This window comes from Drosophila subobscura, chromosome J (genome assembly GCF_008121235.1).
Source record: "Drosophila subobscura isolate 14011-0131.10 chromosome J, UCBerk_Dsub_1.0, whole genome shotgun sequence".
In the NCBI taxonomy this organism is placed as follows: Eukaryota; Metazoa; Arthropoda; class Insecta; order Diptera; family Drosophilidae; genus Drosophila; species Drosophila subobscura.
The window spans coordinates 6,506,079-6,524,230 of NC_048532.1; the positions used below are offsets into that span (position 1 = coordinate 6,506,079).

General features: G+C 43.7%; 1 protein-coding gene across 2 annotated transcripts in view; it reads left to right on the forward strand.

Moving 5' to 3' along the window:
• Window positions 1-3,460: 3,460 nt before the first annotated feature.
• Window positions 3,461-18,152, forward strand: part of LOC117893737 (capon-like protein) — a 43,233-nt gene continuing 28,541 nt past the window's right edge. Inside the window, exons 1-2 of one of the 2 annotated variants that reach the window (XM_034800463.1) lie at window positions 3,461-3,708; window positions 8,933-9,532. In XM_034800463.1, coding sequence (XP_034656354.1) covers window positions 9,431-9,532 — 102 coding nt within the window. In that variant the 5' untranslated portion in view covers window positions 3,461-3,708; window positions 8,933-9,430. The remainder of the gene's footprint in view (window positions 3,709-8,932; window positions 9,533-18,152) is intronic. The other variant, XM_034800465.1, reaches the window with a different exon arrangement.

Here is an 18,152-nt window from a genome sequence, read left to right on the forward strand (position 1 = left end):
AAAATGTTTGCCATGCAGACACAGATATTCGTACGAGAACTATTGAATTTATTGATTATCTGGCAAACAATTTAAGAACACTTCAGGCGGTTACTCACACGCGTAACAATATTTGCACTTCCATGAATTTTGCATCATTTTTATGTGCACCATTTAACGCTCCCCTTTCAGACATTTAAACTTTTCCACTCAGCATGGAATTTTCCTAGTTGAAATATTCCACATTTGCACTTCCATTTCCGCTGCTGCTCCTTCAATTAAACAAGTTAAATGGCGGGAAAAAAGTAGTACAAAAAAATAAAGAAAGAGAGGGAGAGAAAATGTTGAATGAGTCGAGTGCTTGAAGAGTGTGTCGCATTAATTTTCACGCGAGTGCATATTTGATTTTACTTTATTCATATTTCGGTGTGCCACCCAGGACGCGGCTCTGCACTTTGCTTCGTCTGCGTGTCTCCTTGCTCGTGTATTTGCATAAAGTCGTGCCGTCCCGTTGACATGCATAAAATTGTAAAAGAGGACTTGCCGTTGTTGGGCATAATTTATGTCTCAGTGTCTCATGAGTTTTTGCTTTCTTCATTTGCCGTTGATGCTATGCCGCAACGTTGCGTGTGCGTAATGTAGCATTAATTGTATTTATTTGCTTTGCTGATTGAATTCCCCGCACTCCCCGCAACGTCTTTAAAACATCCGTTTGAGCTAGACAATTTGGTTTATCAAAGTCATTTGGCTTCTGGCCCCGGAGGCATATCCCCCCGCCCGTCTACCACGCCCCCATAAATTAACGCAGACTTAACGAAGCGTTAACACAAAAGCAGGAGCAGTCTCCGCAACAGCAGCAGCTTGTCCTTCGTGCGACAATAAATTTATTGGTTTTATCCTGTTTTATCCGGTGGGGAATGGGAACGGGAATGTGTCAGCCTCCCCAAATGGAGCTTATCATGGCTGCTGCTGCCTGTCTCGTCTGTTCATCTCCGGTGAATATATGCAGTAAATTTTTATGTCAAATGAGTTTCGGTGGCTGTTTCCTCTTTCCCAGACAGCCTGTAATATAATTTATGCATAAAATAATGAGGCTAAAGGAGGAGCATGAGCCGGGGCTGCGTGCATGTGAGTGAAAAGTTATTAATTGATTTGGCTTTAAAGCTGCTCCATTCCGCACACCTGCAATAATCCAGTCATTGAGTGGGAAGTGGAAACTCGTTGAAAACTTTTGCCCTGAGGTAGGCAGTAAAAAAAGGGAAAAGTTTCTCCTGCTTTTGCTGGCCCTTGAAACCTGAAGCATCCCTCTTTCGATGCGAGTGCCTAAGTATGGTTTTCTTAAGATTTTTCGACAATGTGTTAAGTGAAAATTGACACAGGCCAAAGGGGACAGCTTGCCGTGATTGAACGCATTTTGAAAGGAGTCCTTAAGGACACCCACTCACATGTACGAGCACATTTAGATGGGTGTTGATAGCTGTATCTGTGGCGGCTTTAAGGCTGTCCTGGTAAAAGTTTTCCACCATGTGAATGGCTGTGAAATTGTATGCCATTTTGTGGACGCCATTTTTGCGCTCTTTTTTAATTAAAAAGTGGCCATCTGACGGGGGAAAGGAACGAACAGGCGACAGCCATTTGAACTTGTTCCTCTTGCCGCTTTTCATTTCCAATTCCTAGTTCTCTCACAGTTGCAGAAAACTTTAGACAAAAAAGTAATTAAAATACGGCAAACATTTACAGTCCGTTCGAATGCAGTGCTCTCTGGGTAGCCACCGATTTTTAGCCAATTCTGCAAGTAATGCCAAGGACCAGGACCAACACCAAGCCTTGACCGTACTGCGTGCTCCGTATAGCCGTATCTAAACCGGAAAACTGAGCATTCCGTATGGCTTGCCTGGTAATCGTGTGCCACATTCGCATCCATTTTGCCAGTTTTCGCTTGTTTGTCATCCTTTTTGCGGTCTCGACTTGTCGCCGGCTTTAGCTACCGCTCCGCTGATCCTACTCCTGTAGCAACAACCCAACGCTGTTTCCTTTCATATGATTGCGGCTTTTGCATATTTCTCATGAATACAATTTGCACACACTCACCGCAAGTCGGGGCTGAAATATGCGTGGATGCTCGCAGCTCACAGCTCCTGCGGAAGACTATGTTCTCAGGGGTTGTGTGTCGTTTGAAGCCCCAACATCCTTACATCCTAACTCACGTTGTGGCAGTCTGCCACAGTCTACGGTTACTTTCGGTATGTGCAGAATTTAGTTGTCAACCTTGATTCTGGCCAATATATTGAGTCGCATTGACGATAAATTTATGTTTGCAGGATGTTTGTTTTGCCAAAAGTGTGGGCAGAGTTTGAAGGAATGCGAGGGAATTATTGATAAAGGGTTTACCAAACCACAAACGGAATATGAAAGTTTGCTTTAAATTGTTTATCTTTTCGCCTTCGATTTTTAGGGTTTAAGTTTTTAGGAAATTTTTAAAATATTCGAAGTTATTTCCTTGAATACTAAAAGACATGTACAGTTTGAACACCTCTTAAAACCATTAATCCAATACACCTGGCAATATTAGTCTGTGGTACATACATAGTTCGGACCATGTTTACCCTGTAGTCCCACCACTGTCGCATCTTTAGCAAACTTAAAGAGCGGGCCCCAGACTCTGGGCCTCCCACACGGAAACCAAAACAGAGAAACATTGCGAAATCGCTTTGAGGCCCCCAACGGACACCCCAGCCACCCCCCCGCACAAGAAGGCAAACAGCGAGCACGTGTATTTGCCGCATGCTGATTGGCCAACGGCTTTCGCTTTTCGTTTCCGCAGAGAGGCGGCCAGCAGTCAGCCGACGACGACGACAACTGGCAGCAAGCATAAGAGAGCGTTCTAAGAGAGCGAACGCCAGTTAATGGCCAAACAAGGAATGTTGGCAGACGGTGAGGCATGCTCATGTCAGCGTTATGTGCATTTTATTGAAGTTTTGAATAATTATCTTGGAATACTTCAATGCATGCACTTTTTTACGGTACGAAAAGTCAATATTTTGATCATTTTTATGTCCATTTCCTCTCATGAATATTCCCTTGGAACACTTCAGCGTGTCCACAATTTTTATTCACGAAATTTTGAAGTTTTAAATTACTGAAACTACTCAAATACATTTTAAATTATTTTATTATGCAACATTATATTGAACCAAATCTATATTTTAATAATCATTTTATGCTATTTTATGGATATTTTAGTTTACTTTAAAGAGTTCAAGTCGATTCCTTTTATATTTATATCTGACCTTTTCATTTGCTACAAAAAAAGAGCATGACTGCCAATGAGAGACCACACCTCACTATTTCTCTTGCTACAAATACAGCATGGAAACACAAACAGGTTTTCCCAGCGTCGGAGAGAAACAGACACGCCACAGAGAACACAGACAGGCACCCTGTATTAGCTTTCGGTGCTTGGGCACTCTTGCCGCTGCCGAGACAGAGTCAGTTTTGGGTGGTTCGGCGTTCATCGTGGTTGTATCCGACACACACTGGCGTTTACGATTTTTACGCACTGTCCGCTCAGTTCTGGCGTCGCACTGAAAAACGAAATTCTGTTTCTGTTTCTGTTTCTTGCATACCGGTTGCTTCACATTCGTTTCGGGTTGTTTATTGTGTTGACTGAACAGTTCAGACGGTTCTAACGCATTGTAATTTATTTCGATTTACCAGCGAATAATACAAGTAATTTTCCATTCAATATTTTAATAATAAAATCGGGCAGGGCTGCATGTCTCTCCCCCTCATTTCGAATTATTGGTTCTTATTGCTGCGCGTTCGATGCATTCTGGAAAACGGGTTTTACGGCATTCTCTGCATCTGCATTTGACTTGGTCTGCGCTGTCCGTCTTTCTGTCTGTCTGGGGTTTTTGTTCGTGACGAAAGTGAAGTTCTCTCCGCGATCATAATCTAAGCATTTCCGTTACGGCAACGACTTGTAGGATATGCAAATAAAGAGCGTAAAGCAAAACTGGCGAAAATTTACTTAATATTCAAATAGAATATAACAAGAAAAAAAAACTACCAAAGCCCCAAAAACAAACTAAACGCCAAACATAGCAACAAGTCGGCGCCAGTTGGACAACTCTCTCAGAGCCCCCGAAAAGGTACGGGAAAAAAGCGTCGCGTCTTCATCGGCGTCCGTTTCCAAGAATTGGCAGTTAATTTTTGAAATCACCTCCAAACCAAGCAAACATCAGAGAAGAAAAAGAAAGAGAACCGCACCGAACTAAAGCCGTAGGTGTTACACTTGCGTCTTTGTGTGTGTGAGTGGCAGTGTTTGTGTGTGATAACTGTGAAACTATATACCCGACGAGCAGCGGCTGTGACATTCGAGAACTGTTCGAACGCATAGAAATGGAAAGTTTGGCAGAAAACTGCAAAAAAAAGAACAAAAAGATTTTGCAGATCGCAGCTAAAAAACTGATTACGCGACGCGTTCTAGATACATTCTGGGCCTGCAATGCAGATCTCTATAGAGATCTAAATTCTACATACAATATACATATATGCATGTGTGTGTTTGTCTGTGCTGCTGAGTTGAATGTGTGCCAAAAAAAAAAAAAAAAGATACGAAATATTGAAAAGCAAAAATGAAAACTACCGCCGCGCCGCCATAGTCGTGTGTTTATTATTTTTATAAATTATTGCACAACAAAAACAGATGAAAATGTATTGTTTGATTTAGCAGCCAGCTTTTATATGTTTCTGGTGAAATGCATCCGAAAGATCCACAGTGCCACCGAAGCGACAGGCACAACGCATAATCAACGATAAATTTCAGGGCAATGACAAAATTGCCACTAACTTTAGTTTCTCGCTTCGTTTATCGTTCTCCCTTCTCCTTTGTGTCTGCTCGATTGATCATTAATTTCTGTGGGTCTGCTGGCTAAAGACACAGAAAAGATATTCTGGGGAAAGAACTTTCAAGGTTAGTTCGTCCGTTCTTCTGGCTGGATTATGGATTATGGATTAGAGAACTTAGTCTAATGATCCCCAATGACGACCCGGCAAACAAACAAATAAACTCAGAAGAATGTTGGAAAATATTTCCCAAAAATCCTCCCTCCCGCCACTTGTTTTTGGTTTGGCAATCGCTTCATTTTGGGCAATAGATTTATGTTGTATCTGAATGTTGTTGAGGTGCGTTCTATGGGTCGGAGGAGAGCGAACGGGGGAACGCCGAGAGGCACACAGGCTGAGTGGCCGCCCCGCTGCTATTTATATCACACATACGCGCGGGTTGGCTCTCCTCGCACCAAATGTATCTTATAGATACAGGCAAAAAGTTTTGCATCGCACACAGGCAGGCACCCAGGCCGTCAGGCAGCCAGCCAGCCGTCTCCTCTCCGCATCTCTCCCGCGCTGCTGGATGTTGCTGTTGGAATATCTGTCTGGGGCTGTCTGCCCCATAAATATATGGCCACGACAATGGCGAGACACAGAACTCAGAATTGTGATGACGATCGCGGATCGCGGACAAAGCAGAGATGTTCTTCACTCTCTTTGCCTTGCCTCGCATCGCATCTAAGGGGCAGTAGCAAGTTGCCTTTCGCGGCAGTTAGTTTCCTTCGAAATCGAAAACAAGATTGATGCTTTGGCCATGCCACAACCGGACCCACAGATCGCCTCGGAAGAAGGAGGAGCAGCAGCAGCAGCAGCCACAGAGGACAACGCAGCTGGTCCGGTCTGTCTTTTTAGCCATCTTTTTCTTCGTTTGGAATTTTGTTTAATTGCTGCTTTGTGTCTGTTTATTGGGCAGTTGGCTAAAAAAAATACATGGCGCGAAACATACTATCCAGGCAGATATTTTTCTTTCAAGTTTTCCCGCTCTCTGCATTTTCCAAAAAGTGCGCAACATTTTTGCGAATAAAATATCAGCCTGCGGCGACCAGTTTCGTTTTTCTTTCTTCGTGTGCCCCCCCTTCCCCAGAGTAGCTTGCATAATCTGACACTGCAGCAGCAGCAACAACAGCAACAGCTTGCGGCAAGTGCAGCTTCGTTGGAGGCTGCGGCTGCGCAGTAAATATTTTCAGTTTCAGGCATGACAAAAGCTTCGTAGCGATTCGCTTCATTCGCTGCTACGTAATTGCCAAGTACAAAACTTGAAAAACTGCAACAAAAAATCAAAAGAAATAAAAGATGCAAGAAGAAATGAAAGACAAGAAAAGATGGGCGAAGCACTGAATACCCTGCAATAGCAATAGGTTTTGATGATAGCCGTGGAACTGGGCAGACGAGAACTTAATTTTCCTATATGAACCATAGTCACAGTCCAGAAAAGGCCTAGCACTACCAAATTATAAATATATTGATGACAAGCGAATGTATAACAATATTAAATTTCTTGACTTCTCTTCTTTGCCAAACATTTCACACAAAGTGTAGTACCCTGCCAGCTCTTGTAGGGTATCATAAAATTGCAGCTGACTTTTCAGTTGTGCTTTGTTTTGTGGCCATCTCGCTCTTGCTCAGGCAGCCAAAGAGGAATAGTTATGCCTCTCTCTATCCACATCTTTGTCTCATTCTCTCTCTCTCTGTCTTTGTCTCGCTTTGTGCATGCAAGAACCGGAAAGGAAGTGAGCGTGTAAGTTACCAAGACTTTGACTTCGACTTGGACTCGACTTCGTGTCGAGTGGAGTCGTTTCGAGTCGAGCCCATGGAAACCGGTTCCCCATCTCTTGGGCTTGAATGCTTCTTGGAAGCACTTCGTCGTCAGCAGCCGCGCGAGTCATTCACTTGCAGGGCGATACGGGTTTCTAATTGTTGTTGTTGTGTTTGTTGCCGTTGCTGCGCAGTCGCTGCTGCAGTCGCTGCTGCAGTCACTGCTGCAGTCACTGCTGCAGTTGCCATGGCCTGCCGTTGATAGTGCGGGCGAAAGAACAAAACGGAATCGAAAGAACTGCAGCTCGATGCAGAAGCATGAGACAGAGAGATAGAGAGAGAGAAAGAGACAGCGAAGCAGATAGTCGTAAACCAGAAGACAGAAGAATCCGAAAAGACTCATGCGTAGAGTTGGGGGAAGGCACGGTGGCTTTGGGAGGGGGGAAAGCACTGCGGTTCGTGGCGGGAGGGCAGAACTGCGGATCGTGGACTCTGGCAAACACTATGTTTCGTGGAGGGAGGGCCGCACTGAGCTTCGCGGCGGGTAGCGGATAGCTAGAGCAGTGCAGGGCAGCGGCTGGTGGTTCCAGGGTGGGTGTTAAGTGCACTGCAATGCACTGCTGCTGCTGTCTCGCTCTGCCTGTCTCGCTTGCTCCTTTATGCTGGATAGATCCACGCATGTGCAGCCTGCTTTGGAGGTACTTGAACCTTATTGTTCATGCATGCACATGTACACACAGCTACGTAAGTGTTGTTGTGTGCCACAAAATGGCGTCGAGACTAGAACTAGTACCTTCAGCTACCAGCATTGGATGATATATGGCTGTGGGCGAAAGCTGGCACATTGAACTCTGCACAATTGCAGCAGCAAATTAGAAGAAGACAAAGGAAACTTTGCCAAGAATTTAAGGGTATTCTTAGGGATAAAAAACAATACTACATCCATTAATGCCCCAAAGAGTTGGTTCTTACTTTTAAAGAGCATTCCATGCCAACCATTTATCTATTCAGCAGCGTCTATTAGAGTATCTTTTAGGGTCAAGCTCCCCTAATCCCCATGTGAATGCGGGGTCTGACCTTAAACCGGAGCTGATTTATGTCGCTCCCCGAAAAGTGTCAACTGCTGCTGCTGCCCCAGCCTCAACCCAATGCCCTCCATTCGCAGGCGGCGGCATCAGCTGGTGGCAATTTGAACTCAATCGACACCCAAATTGATAACTTAATGCGAGACAGAGAACAACAAACAGTGGAGAAAAAGAGAGGGGGCGCATGAGAGTGTCGTTGAGACTTTTAAAAAGTTGACTTCAGCATGTTTATGCATTGGAGACCGGGAACCAGAGACACCAGGCACCAGGCAATCCGTGGAGACGCCACAAAAAGCCAAAAAGGAGGCAGATAAACAAACGAAGCAACAACTAAAGGCGGTTACTTTTTGTTTTTAGTTGTTGTTGCTGTGTGCTGTCGCTGTTGCGCTTTGGCTGCCTTGTCATTTACACGCGTAAACGTCCGTGACCCTCTGGCCTGGCTTTGAACTGACTTCAGACTTCAGTGGCAGCCTCAGAGAGAGAGGCTGCAAAACAAAGACATCCGAAGAAGAGCCAGATAGACACATAAAGAGATGGAGTTAAAGAGATAGAGAGGAAGAGAGAGAGTGAAACAGATATTGGCAAAAAGAGAGAGATGGAGGAGGTGGATAATAACCAGCTGTTTATTTTAAGTTTCAGTTTTCGGCAGCAGACTTAATCAAAATATCGCAAAACTCGCACAGAGTACAGTGAAACATCGGTAAAAGAGACCTACAAATGCCTTTTTAAGCTATTGAAATGCTCTTTTGTATCTGCCAGAAATCGTCAATTGATTTCAATTAAAGTGCAGACCAAAAACAAATGCCACAAACAAATACAATTACGAATTCAATTCAAGCAAACAGCGACACGTGTGGGTGGAGGTGGTAAACGAAGTCTACCAATACATGCTTACATATGTACATACATACATACATATGTACATAAATACATATGTAAATATGTACGAACATCCATTGATACCTTTGGATCAGCGGGGTGTCATCGCAGCAAGAGCTTTGTCTAGTCAATTGTTGAGTCAGATTCGTGATTAGCATTTCGGGCTTCCAGTGAATTCGAACGCTGACTCAAAATCAGCGACTTAATGACTCACTTTAATCGATTTATAGATGGATCGATGGACGACGTTTGATTACACAAAGCTCAAACTCCAGCTACAATAATGCCTTTCTACTTTTCTAAACTATTAAAGCATTATTTTCTCTCTTCTCCACTTGCAGAGACTCAGCACCAGACCACACCGCACCGCACCGTAAATTGCCAGTGAATGTGAATGGGGCAGATTTCATAATAAAACGCAAGAGGAAAGCGCCTAAAGAATCGCTGCTACAACTGACGCAATTGAATTTGCTGAACATCGGGGCACCGCAAGCTCATAAATTGGGATTAAGCAAGAGCTTGGGGAGAGCCCAGAGAGCGTGGAGACCGTGCAGAGCGTCGCGGAGCGGACCGCAGAGGGAGAACCTCAGAAACATAGCAAATCAATCACAGAGCGAGCGTTCGTCGCCCCCCCAGCAATTTGCATGAGCCAAAGCAAAATCATTATCCAGCAGCAGAAACCTCAGATACAGCCGCAGCAGCAGCAACAGCCAAAGCGTCGGCCAAGTGGCGTTTTGTGGCAATTGCGCCATCAGCTGCACAAGCGTAGCACGAGGAAGATGAAAACCATCTCATGATACTACAAGTGGTCCGAATCGGTGCTATTGAACTATCTGAGAATGCCATCGACACCGTACGATCTGGTGCAGGACGATCAGGATCTGCGTGTGCCCCTACACGCCGAGCAGGCCTTCTTCCATGGCATCACATTTCAGGCAAAGGTGAGTCCCATTTCTAGTTCTATCTTTAGAAGCGTGTTTTTCTGGGAACTCTTGAGACAAGTGTTTGTGCTATATTTACGACCATCGTTTGAAGCGTTTTTTCTTTAATGGTTTCTCTTAAATTTTAATGGAATTCAATGACTAAGAAGAAGTCTCAAAGTATCAATAAATGTTTGAAATATTTGCTGAGGGCGATAAAATTAGTTAAAATAAATTTAAAACACATTCGGGATTAGCTGCAGGCTTCTATTTCTGACTATACTTAAGAGAGTGATAAAATTGTCTTTATTTTCCACATATTTAAGCCATCAGCTGGGAAGCCTTAAAGCCATCTTTCAAATGGTAGTTTGTGACCAATAAGAATCACTGTCAATTAAGATACAAATATATGGTATATACATATTTGTTTAGCATTAAAGAATTGTTAGCTTTGGGATCTACTTACTTGGAATTTATTTGCATGCTTCAGCTGCTGGAATCCTCTTCAATAAATTGATAAACATTCTTCATAAAATATTTGCGCACTGGAATTTCTGTTGCATTAATCATTGAAGATACGAGTATGTTGTGGCTGAAATTAAATAAATACTCATTCACGAGTTGGGAAAAGCCTCTTTATATTCTCTCTCTACATTTAATTAAGCTGCATTTTGTTCGATTTTATTTGTGGTACTTTGGCGTATAAACTGTTCTAAATAATTCTGGAAATGCAATTAAATATTTGTGACATTTTGTATGAAAGAGAGCGGGGCTTCATAACCAATTGTGCAGCTGTTGCGGTTGTTGCACTTGTGTGTAGATGGTTTGTAGATTTATTATGAATATACACTAGAAGGGAGTATGTTGATTTTGATCAGATGATGCAGGGAAGGAAAAAACCTACCACCAAAACACATAAAGATTGGGTTAATGTGTATCATTTTTCGATAGAAAACATACAGAAAATATCTAGAGAGGACTTTTTACCAAACATTCTTCTGTAGCTATGGTGTAGATGAATCTGTAAGTGTATCCAAATCTTCTGTATATAAAACCGCATAATTTCCCTATTGCTGTTGTTTTTGTTGCTGTTGCGCTTGACGGAAGCAGCAAATAAAGAGTTTTCCACGAGTTAACAGTCGGCAAGCAACAAAACCAGCAAAGAGTTAGTCAACTGTCACAACTCCAAACTCTCAAACGCTCGTGATGTATGCATGTACGAATATGTAGTTGTTGGAAAATTGTAAACAAATTTACCATTTCCATACGAGTGTGTGTTGTGGTTCTGTTTGTAGTGTAGTGTGTGTATCGTGTTCAATTATTCAGCATCGTATTTTGAGCATTTGTTTAGTTTTGTGTGCGTATTTTTTCTCTCTTCTCTGACGTTGTTGTTTCGGTTTCGTTTTCGGCTTTTGTTTATTATTTTTGTTCAATGTGTGGAAATTGTTTGCGTGCCAAACTCTGCTCAATATTGTTGTTGCTGTTGTTTTTGTTGTTGCTGTCTTTGCTGTTCTTTTGCTTCCGAATTTGATTTGATCAGTTACATGCGGTTGACCAAAATTTCAATTAATTTTACCTGCAAGATTGATGAGCTCTGGCAACAGGCTGTGGCAACTTAAACACTGTTTGGGGCAAAACCCTCGTGTGTTGTGGCAAGTTCATGATTGCCTGGCCATTGACTTTGCCTCTTTTTACATGCTCAATTTCGTATGCAAATGATTCGAACCAAACATTAGTCGCATCATTCTCACGTACGAGTACAACTACGAGTGTCGTCTCCTATCTCTGGTTACATTGTCTCGATGGCATTTTGCATACTTGATTTCTTTGTGTGGCACTGGAAAGGCATTGCACTTGCCGCGCGGAGTTGCCATTGGAGTTGCAACTGCAATTAAATTCACTCAATTCTGTATGCCAAATTATAGAGGGGAACTCAAAAATGTTGGAGTTTTTGCAGCTTGAAGAGGTTTTTCTTTTCTTTAACTTTTCTCTCCGCTGCACTCCAGCAGCATGCACGTGCTGCAGTTTTTCTCCACACCCCCAACCCATTCAAAACTTCAATGTTATTTGCATATTTCCATAAACAAAAAACAGCACACAAACCAACGAAGACAAAACACACAAAAAATACAAGAGAGAAAGATGAAGTTTTGGTAGCCAAAAGGGGTAATACCCTAGCATACCCTATAATGATAACGTCTGCCAAACGTGTCATGCTCTCTCTCTGTTAGGGTATGCAAACGTTTTGCACTTTGTTATGCTCCTGCAGTTCGTTCTTTTTTTGGTTTCGCTTTGTTTGTGCTTTTGCTTCAGCTGCAGCTTCAGCGTTTGTTTGTTTTTGCTTTTCGGTTGGGTCTCACTTTTGGCCAAAAAGAAACAACGGTGGATACCGTTACCTACCGATGCTGCTGCTGCTGCTGTTGCCTCTGCTATATGGTTGGCTGGCCTAACCCAAATACGAATACGAATACGAGAATACGATTCTCAGTATGAGGAGCAGCAGCAGGGACTGTCTTGTTTTTTTCTGCTTTGTCAGCGTCGAACCCCCTGCCCCCAGCTGATTCATCTGACAGGCCAAAGAGAGAGAGCGTGTCCAGAATTATGGGTATTATGAGTCACTGGATCTTCGATTGGGGACTTTATTTCCAAAAGTGTGTGTCCTGATGCCCCACTAAAACCTGACACCTGGTTGGGCTTCCTGCCATCTACCGGGCCTCCTGCTCCCCGTACCCCTCCCTATTTCTCCTGCTTAGATTAATTGAATTTCACGCTTTGATTTCGCGAATTGCCTTGCCGACTGCCGCTTGCCATCAGCGCCAACACCGCGACCGCCTCTGGGCCCTGCCGCATAAATCTTTCAAAAGGTGCATAAATTATTCGCTAACGCACGATGCCAGGCGCCGACGGTGCTTTTTTTTCTCTCACACTTTATTTTTTGGTATCTTTTTTTGTTATGTTTTGCGCCTGGCAACACTGCGTATGCTTAACGCGGGAGCTTAGTGCCTGATTTCGTTTTGCTATTCGTGGCGGTTTTCGGGGTGCCAGCGGCAGCTCTATCAAATATTTATGTGATTGCATCCGATTCAAGTCGATTTATTTTGGCTTAACAACTTCCGACTGCCAGCCGTCTGGCGTATGGGGAATTTATCTTCCCAGAGTTCATCAATTATTTCAAAGAAATTTAGGATTTTCCAACTATCTATATTTCGGGTTAAGTTTTTGGTGCTCCATTCAACGTTCGTTTCGTTTTGTGGCAAACTTTATTGAGTGGAAAAGTTCGGTTTGCCTTGCAGTGGCTGAGGCTCTTCTTTGTGTTCTTTTTCCTTTTTTTCTTTGCTTTAATTTCCAATCAAATATCAATTTCCGTACTTTTTCTCACATTTATTTTAATCCCATGTTAATTATCATGTCTGATCCCACCCGCTGCTGGCGATGCTGCTTGCTTTTCCCATTTACAATATTATTTTCCATTATGTCTGTTTTTATTTATGAGAAATTATTTATTTTTGGCCGCCGAGCACTACGCGCGCTACGCTCGAGGTAAAATTAATTATTATTTACAAAATAATATTAATTAAGGCGAAGGTGAAGCGCATGTGTTCCAATTTTCCACGCACAGAACCACACAAGAATATCGAGATGAAAAATAAAGAAAATGCGGACCGGTACGAGCTGGTCCACACACATAAAAATATTAAAAAACAAATAAAAACGGAGACGGACGGCCACATGCCTTGGGTCCACGTGCTACGCATGTGTGCGTGCCTTGGATATTCCTACACTCTCCGTGCTACCTTCTTGTGTGTGTGTGTGTGTTTGCCCCATTTTCCATTTCGCAAAATTATGAATGTGGTTCATGCGAACGCCCTATCCCATTTCCTTCCCTGCTCTCCTCGGGCATTGTGTTTATCTAAGGAGAGACGGCTGAGATGGAGTCTGAGACGGCGTAGGCGATGGCACATGCAGACATCGTTTTGTTTCAGGACCTACTCGTATATCAATTTCAATTATCTGGCATTTCCTTTGGTCTTTTTGGCCGTCGCAGGAGAGAGCATTTCAAAAGCATTTTGGCCATATATAAATTATTGGCCAAACGACAAAAGGCAGACAGAAAAGGACAACGCCCACGAGTTGGAGAGTACGTCCCAAAAAGGATTATGCGGCCGGCAATTTAACTTGGGTTCATGGTTCTCGTTCTCGTTTTTGTGTGACGGGGCTTCTGGTCCTGGCTTTTATCAGCCGCAACTGACACCAGCAGGCGGAGGCTCGGCAGCAAGAACCAGCAGCAGAATCCGACGAGGGGCGTGAAAAATGAGTCATAAAATGCAAATAAAAACTCAAGAGTCCTCAAGTTTTTCCTGCCTCATGCTGTGTGTGCGACTGTCTGTTTCCGCTGTACAACCAACAAAATTTCTCTCTTAAAGAGTTTTTGTTTGGTGGCGAAAGATATGTTTTGGTTTTGGCATGTTTTGCTTAAAGTTCAATTAGATCGTTCATTTCTGATAGATAGAAGCTCGTGTGCCGTTTCGTCTGGTTTACATGAGAATAATTACACACGCCTCACTGCCAGCCGCCTGGCTAGTCTTTATGGCCCACAATTTGTTCTGGACAATGCACGGATCATCATTTTGGTGGTACTTTGGTGGCCCGTCCGCTTTCCATAATGTTATGGCAACAGGCTCCGCCGCTCCTCCTCCATCCGACTCACCCTTTGGCCTTTGGCTGCTTGCTGCTCTCCATCGATTTTGTGGCTGGCGAATAATAAAATTTTGCAATATTTCCAGTTACTTGAAAGTGTAATAAAAATAATGGAAAAATGATGCTCTGCCCTGCTTTTGCACACCAAAATTGAATCATCTGCTGTGGCCTGGGAGTTTTCATATTCATTGCAAATTATCAGCTAAATGCTTTTATGGCTTGCTTCCGGTTCAAAGTTCAGCACTCCAACACGAAGGATATTCGGTTTATGTGTGTGTGCGGAAATGGCTTCCATTCGGCAGTCAATGACTGACTTGGGGATTTACATCGGATTGAGATGCTTTGGGGTCTGGCACTCTGAGGTAACTCATTTTGCCTTCTACCAATTCCGCTCTGTGCACAGAGCTCCTGCAGCGTTTGCAGTTCGTTTTGATTATTACAGATTCATTCCGCTTATTTCCGTGCTGATTGGTTCTTGGCCGGGCTAATCGATTTTTTCTTTGATTTCTATTGCCTCCGCTGCTTTGGTTCTTGCCACTCCGCTGTGGCAGCGCTTTCCCCGCTGTACCAATACCAACAAAGTTTGCTTTGCACTCCAAATGAATTCCAGCAGAAAGATGAAGTGTCAGCCGCCCGTCTTCCAACATAATTCCCGTCTCTAGTCGCGTTTAATGTGTGTCAAGTGCGACATTAATGCTGGCCGTCAAGGATTAAGTGGCCATTACTTGTCCAGGGCTTATGGACTTTGGTTTCTGGCTTCCTTTTCTGTCGGCTATCTGCCAGCTCATTCATTGATGATTCATTCCCGTTCGGTGAGGCATTACTGTGGCACATGCTCTGGTGCCACACTCTCAACGCTGCTCATTTATTATCTTTGTATTACACAATTTGCTGTTGCAAATTGGTTCGCATTTCGCAATTACACCTGGCGCAGCTGCCGCAAACAAGTTTCCCCCTACCCCCCTTGATCAATGTGCAATGAGTCAGGCTGCAAGCAGGCGCGCAGGCTCACAAGACCGCTCTCTCACCTCACCCACTCTCTGGCAATGCATGCCCCCTGCTACACCCGAAATGGGAAACTCACGCAAATGTGTGTGTTTGTGGGGGTGCCTAGCGAAGCGCTCAATTGCGGAAGTTGCATGCGGCAGCTGCTGTGGCACGCTCTAAACAAAAACACACATAGAAACGACCCTTTCCCAGGCCACTGTCGATGCTCGCTGACAGCTGTCCACTGCCTGACTGGGCTTGGCCATAACCAAAAACAAAAACACAGAAATCGCTTGAAGTGGAACGAAGCTGTTGTACTCTTTAGGCTACAAAAGCTGGCAGGTTTCTTATAGATAAAATTAAAGACAAATAAGTAAGTTCTAGAGAAATGGTAGGATCGATCATAACCAAATGATAATACCCTAAATAAAAACAGCCACAAAACTGTCTATCTGTTGTTGCATTTATTTTTAATGACCAGGAGTCTCCGCTGCGATCGCTGATCATTTTTTGTTGTTTTGTTTGCCCGCCAATTTTCCCATTGAAAACAAATCGAAAAAGGGTTCGCAAAAAGCACAAAAAAAACTCGTTAACTGCCGCTGTGCCGCTCACGTTTCGGTTTGGTTCATTGGCAACGAAAAAAAGATGAAAAAATTATCTGTGCAGCAGCATCAAAAGCGCCGGGAGCCCGTCTAATCAGTGACAACCCTGGATGGGAGCCACCGAAAAAAAGATAGAAAATAGAAAAGAAATGAAACGAACGAGAAAAAAGCGATGCAATTGAATTCATTTTCCTATGCAATCTTTCACAGTTTCCCTGGGCTCTTTGACTTGACTGTTTGGTTCCCTTATCTCCGCACAGTCGACTGGCAACTGTCGACGGTTAGTCGGTGCAGCTGCCACAGCTACTGGCTGCTGTCGTTTGCTGTCAAGTGCAATTATGTGCCACCATTCACAGCGACCTTTGACATTGCCGCCAGAGCGACACACACAAAGCGACTGGATGACAGGGCAGAGATAGTAGCAGTCTTGCGACTCAATGAATAGAAAGAGCGACTACAAAGAAGGGTCTCAGTCTCATCTCCCATTGGCATTCACTTTAAATAAACTTTTTCGTTATAATAATTAGTTGGTCGCAGCAAAAAGCGACACCCAAGTGCTACTGTTTTCAGGGCCAGAGCATGTTTAATTGGCCAACGACTCAGTGACGTCATTGTGGCACACATACCACCCATAAATATATACACATTTACCTTTTAATATACATATTATTGGGGGCATTTTCTCTGGTTTGAATTATATATTATAATTTCTATTTATTCTTGGCCTAACATTTGGCTGTTGTGATGGCTTTTGTTCTGAAATTAATTTGTAGCCGAAAACACAATCAACGGAACGGAAAGAAAAAAGAAAATTAAATTGTTTGAGCAGCCGCGTGGGCGTGACCTTAACCTTCGGCGTGGACATCCCAGTTCGAGACGGTGCTCTGTCTATACTTTAATGAAAATCTGTGGCCATCTATTGTTTAGACATTAATTAAACACTTTGACTGACGGCCGCAGCATCCTCTTGCTCTCAGGGCTTAGTGGTCCATCGATCCAATTGACATTCCGTGTAGGAACTTTTCACCTGCCAAAGATGAAGAGGAGAGGAGGACCGGCCCGATTTTCAATTAAATTTATTTCGCCCCCATTGAGCTTTCCGCACTACGTGAGTCTTTGGCCAAATGGCAAGTGATTTGCATTTTTGGCCAGGCTGAGGCCCAGCCCGGCCGAGTGGCACACTACTCAGGACGGGGGCCGCCGCATGTGAAGTTAAAAGTTATTGGGCCATAAATAACGCTCTGCCAAATTCTAAACAAACATTTCCCCGACACCCTGTCGACTGTGAAAGTTTTTCCCTCCACGCCCCACTTGATGCTGAGTTCGGCTTCGACTGCTGGCACTGGCGCTGGCGCCTCCTTCCCATTTTGTATTTTCATGGGCGGAAAATTAGCATAAAAAAACTTTTTGTGTGTGTGGGGGGGTGCGGAGAGGGACGCGTCATTTTTAGCGTTCGCCGCCTGCCAATCGTAAAATGTAAGAAATCGCACACACGCCGCATTGTGATACCATAAATGGTTCAATTTTCATGCCGCCTTCCGCCGCAACCACAAAACCCATCAGCGGTGGCCCGTGGCAAGCCCCAAAAATCAACTAGAAAGAGGTGGAAGAGTGGAGTAAAGTGAGCGGGGTATTGGCGTACAAATTGCTTAATTGAAAGCCAAGCCAAATTAATAATTGCCCGCGATTGGCGCCTAATTGTTGCTAAATAGGAAAAAGGCAACCGCGTCTACTCAGTGTTTGCATATTCCACTCTCTGCCACGCTGCCACTCTTGACATTTTCCCAGTGCGGACAGCGAAGAGCGCGCGTGCCGAAAGCTTTTTCAATTAGCCAACAAATTCATTTGCATTTTCATTGAAAATTATTTTGCCGGGAAACATCCAAAGATTTTCTGTGCGAAAAATACTTAAAGATTGAAGAAGTTTCCTCGAACTTTTTTCGCTACCAAATAGCAGCCATAAATAATCCCCAAAACTAGTGCCGCAGCTTCTGGTTGATCCCAAAAATCTACAGTGCGTAAAGCAAAACGTATCCTGCCCAGAAGAGAATGTCCTTGTTCCGGCTGCGCTCAATTAAATTCGCCAAAATTTCTACAATTTATGCCCATGGATTTTTCTTTGAATTTTAATTAAAATACATTCTGTCGGCTGTCGCTTAAAGTTGGCAAAACTTTCTGGAGTCCCCAAAGCCCGCCTCATAATTGGCTGGTAATGTGGGTGTGCGCAATCCTTGAAGGATGTATGCGATGAGGGTACTTCACTAGAGATTAGGCAAAAACATGGCAGCAGAGAGGGCGAAAGGCAGCTCTAACCCATCCATGACCAGAATAAACAGTTGGTGAAGAGTTGTTTC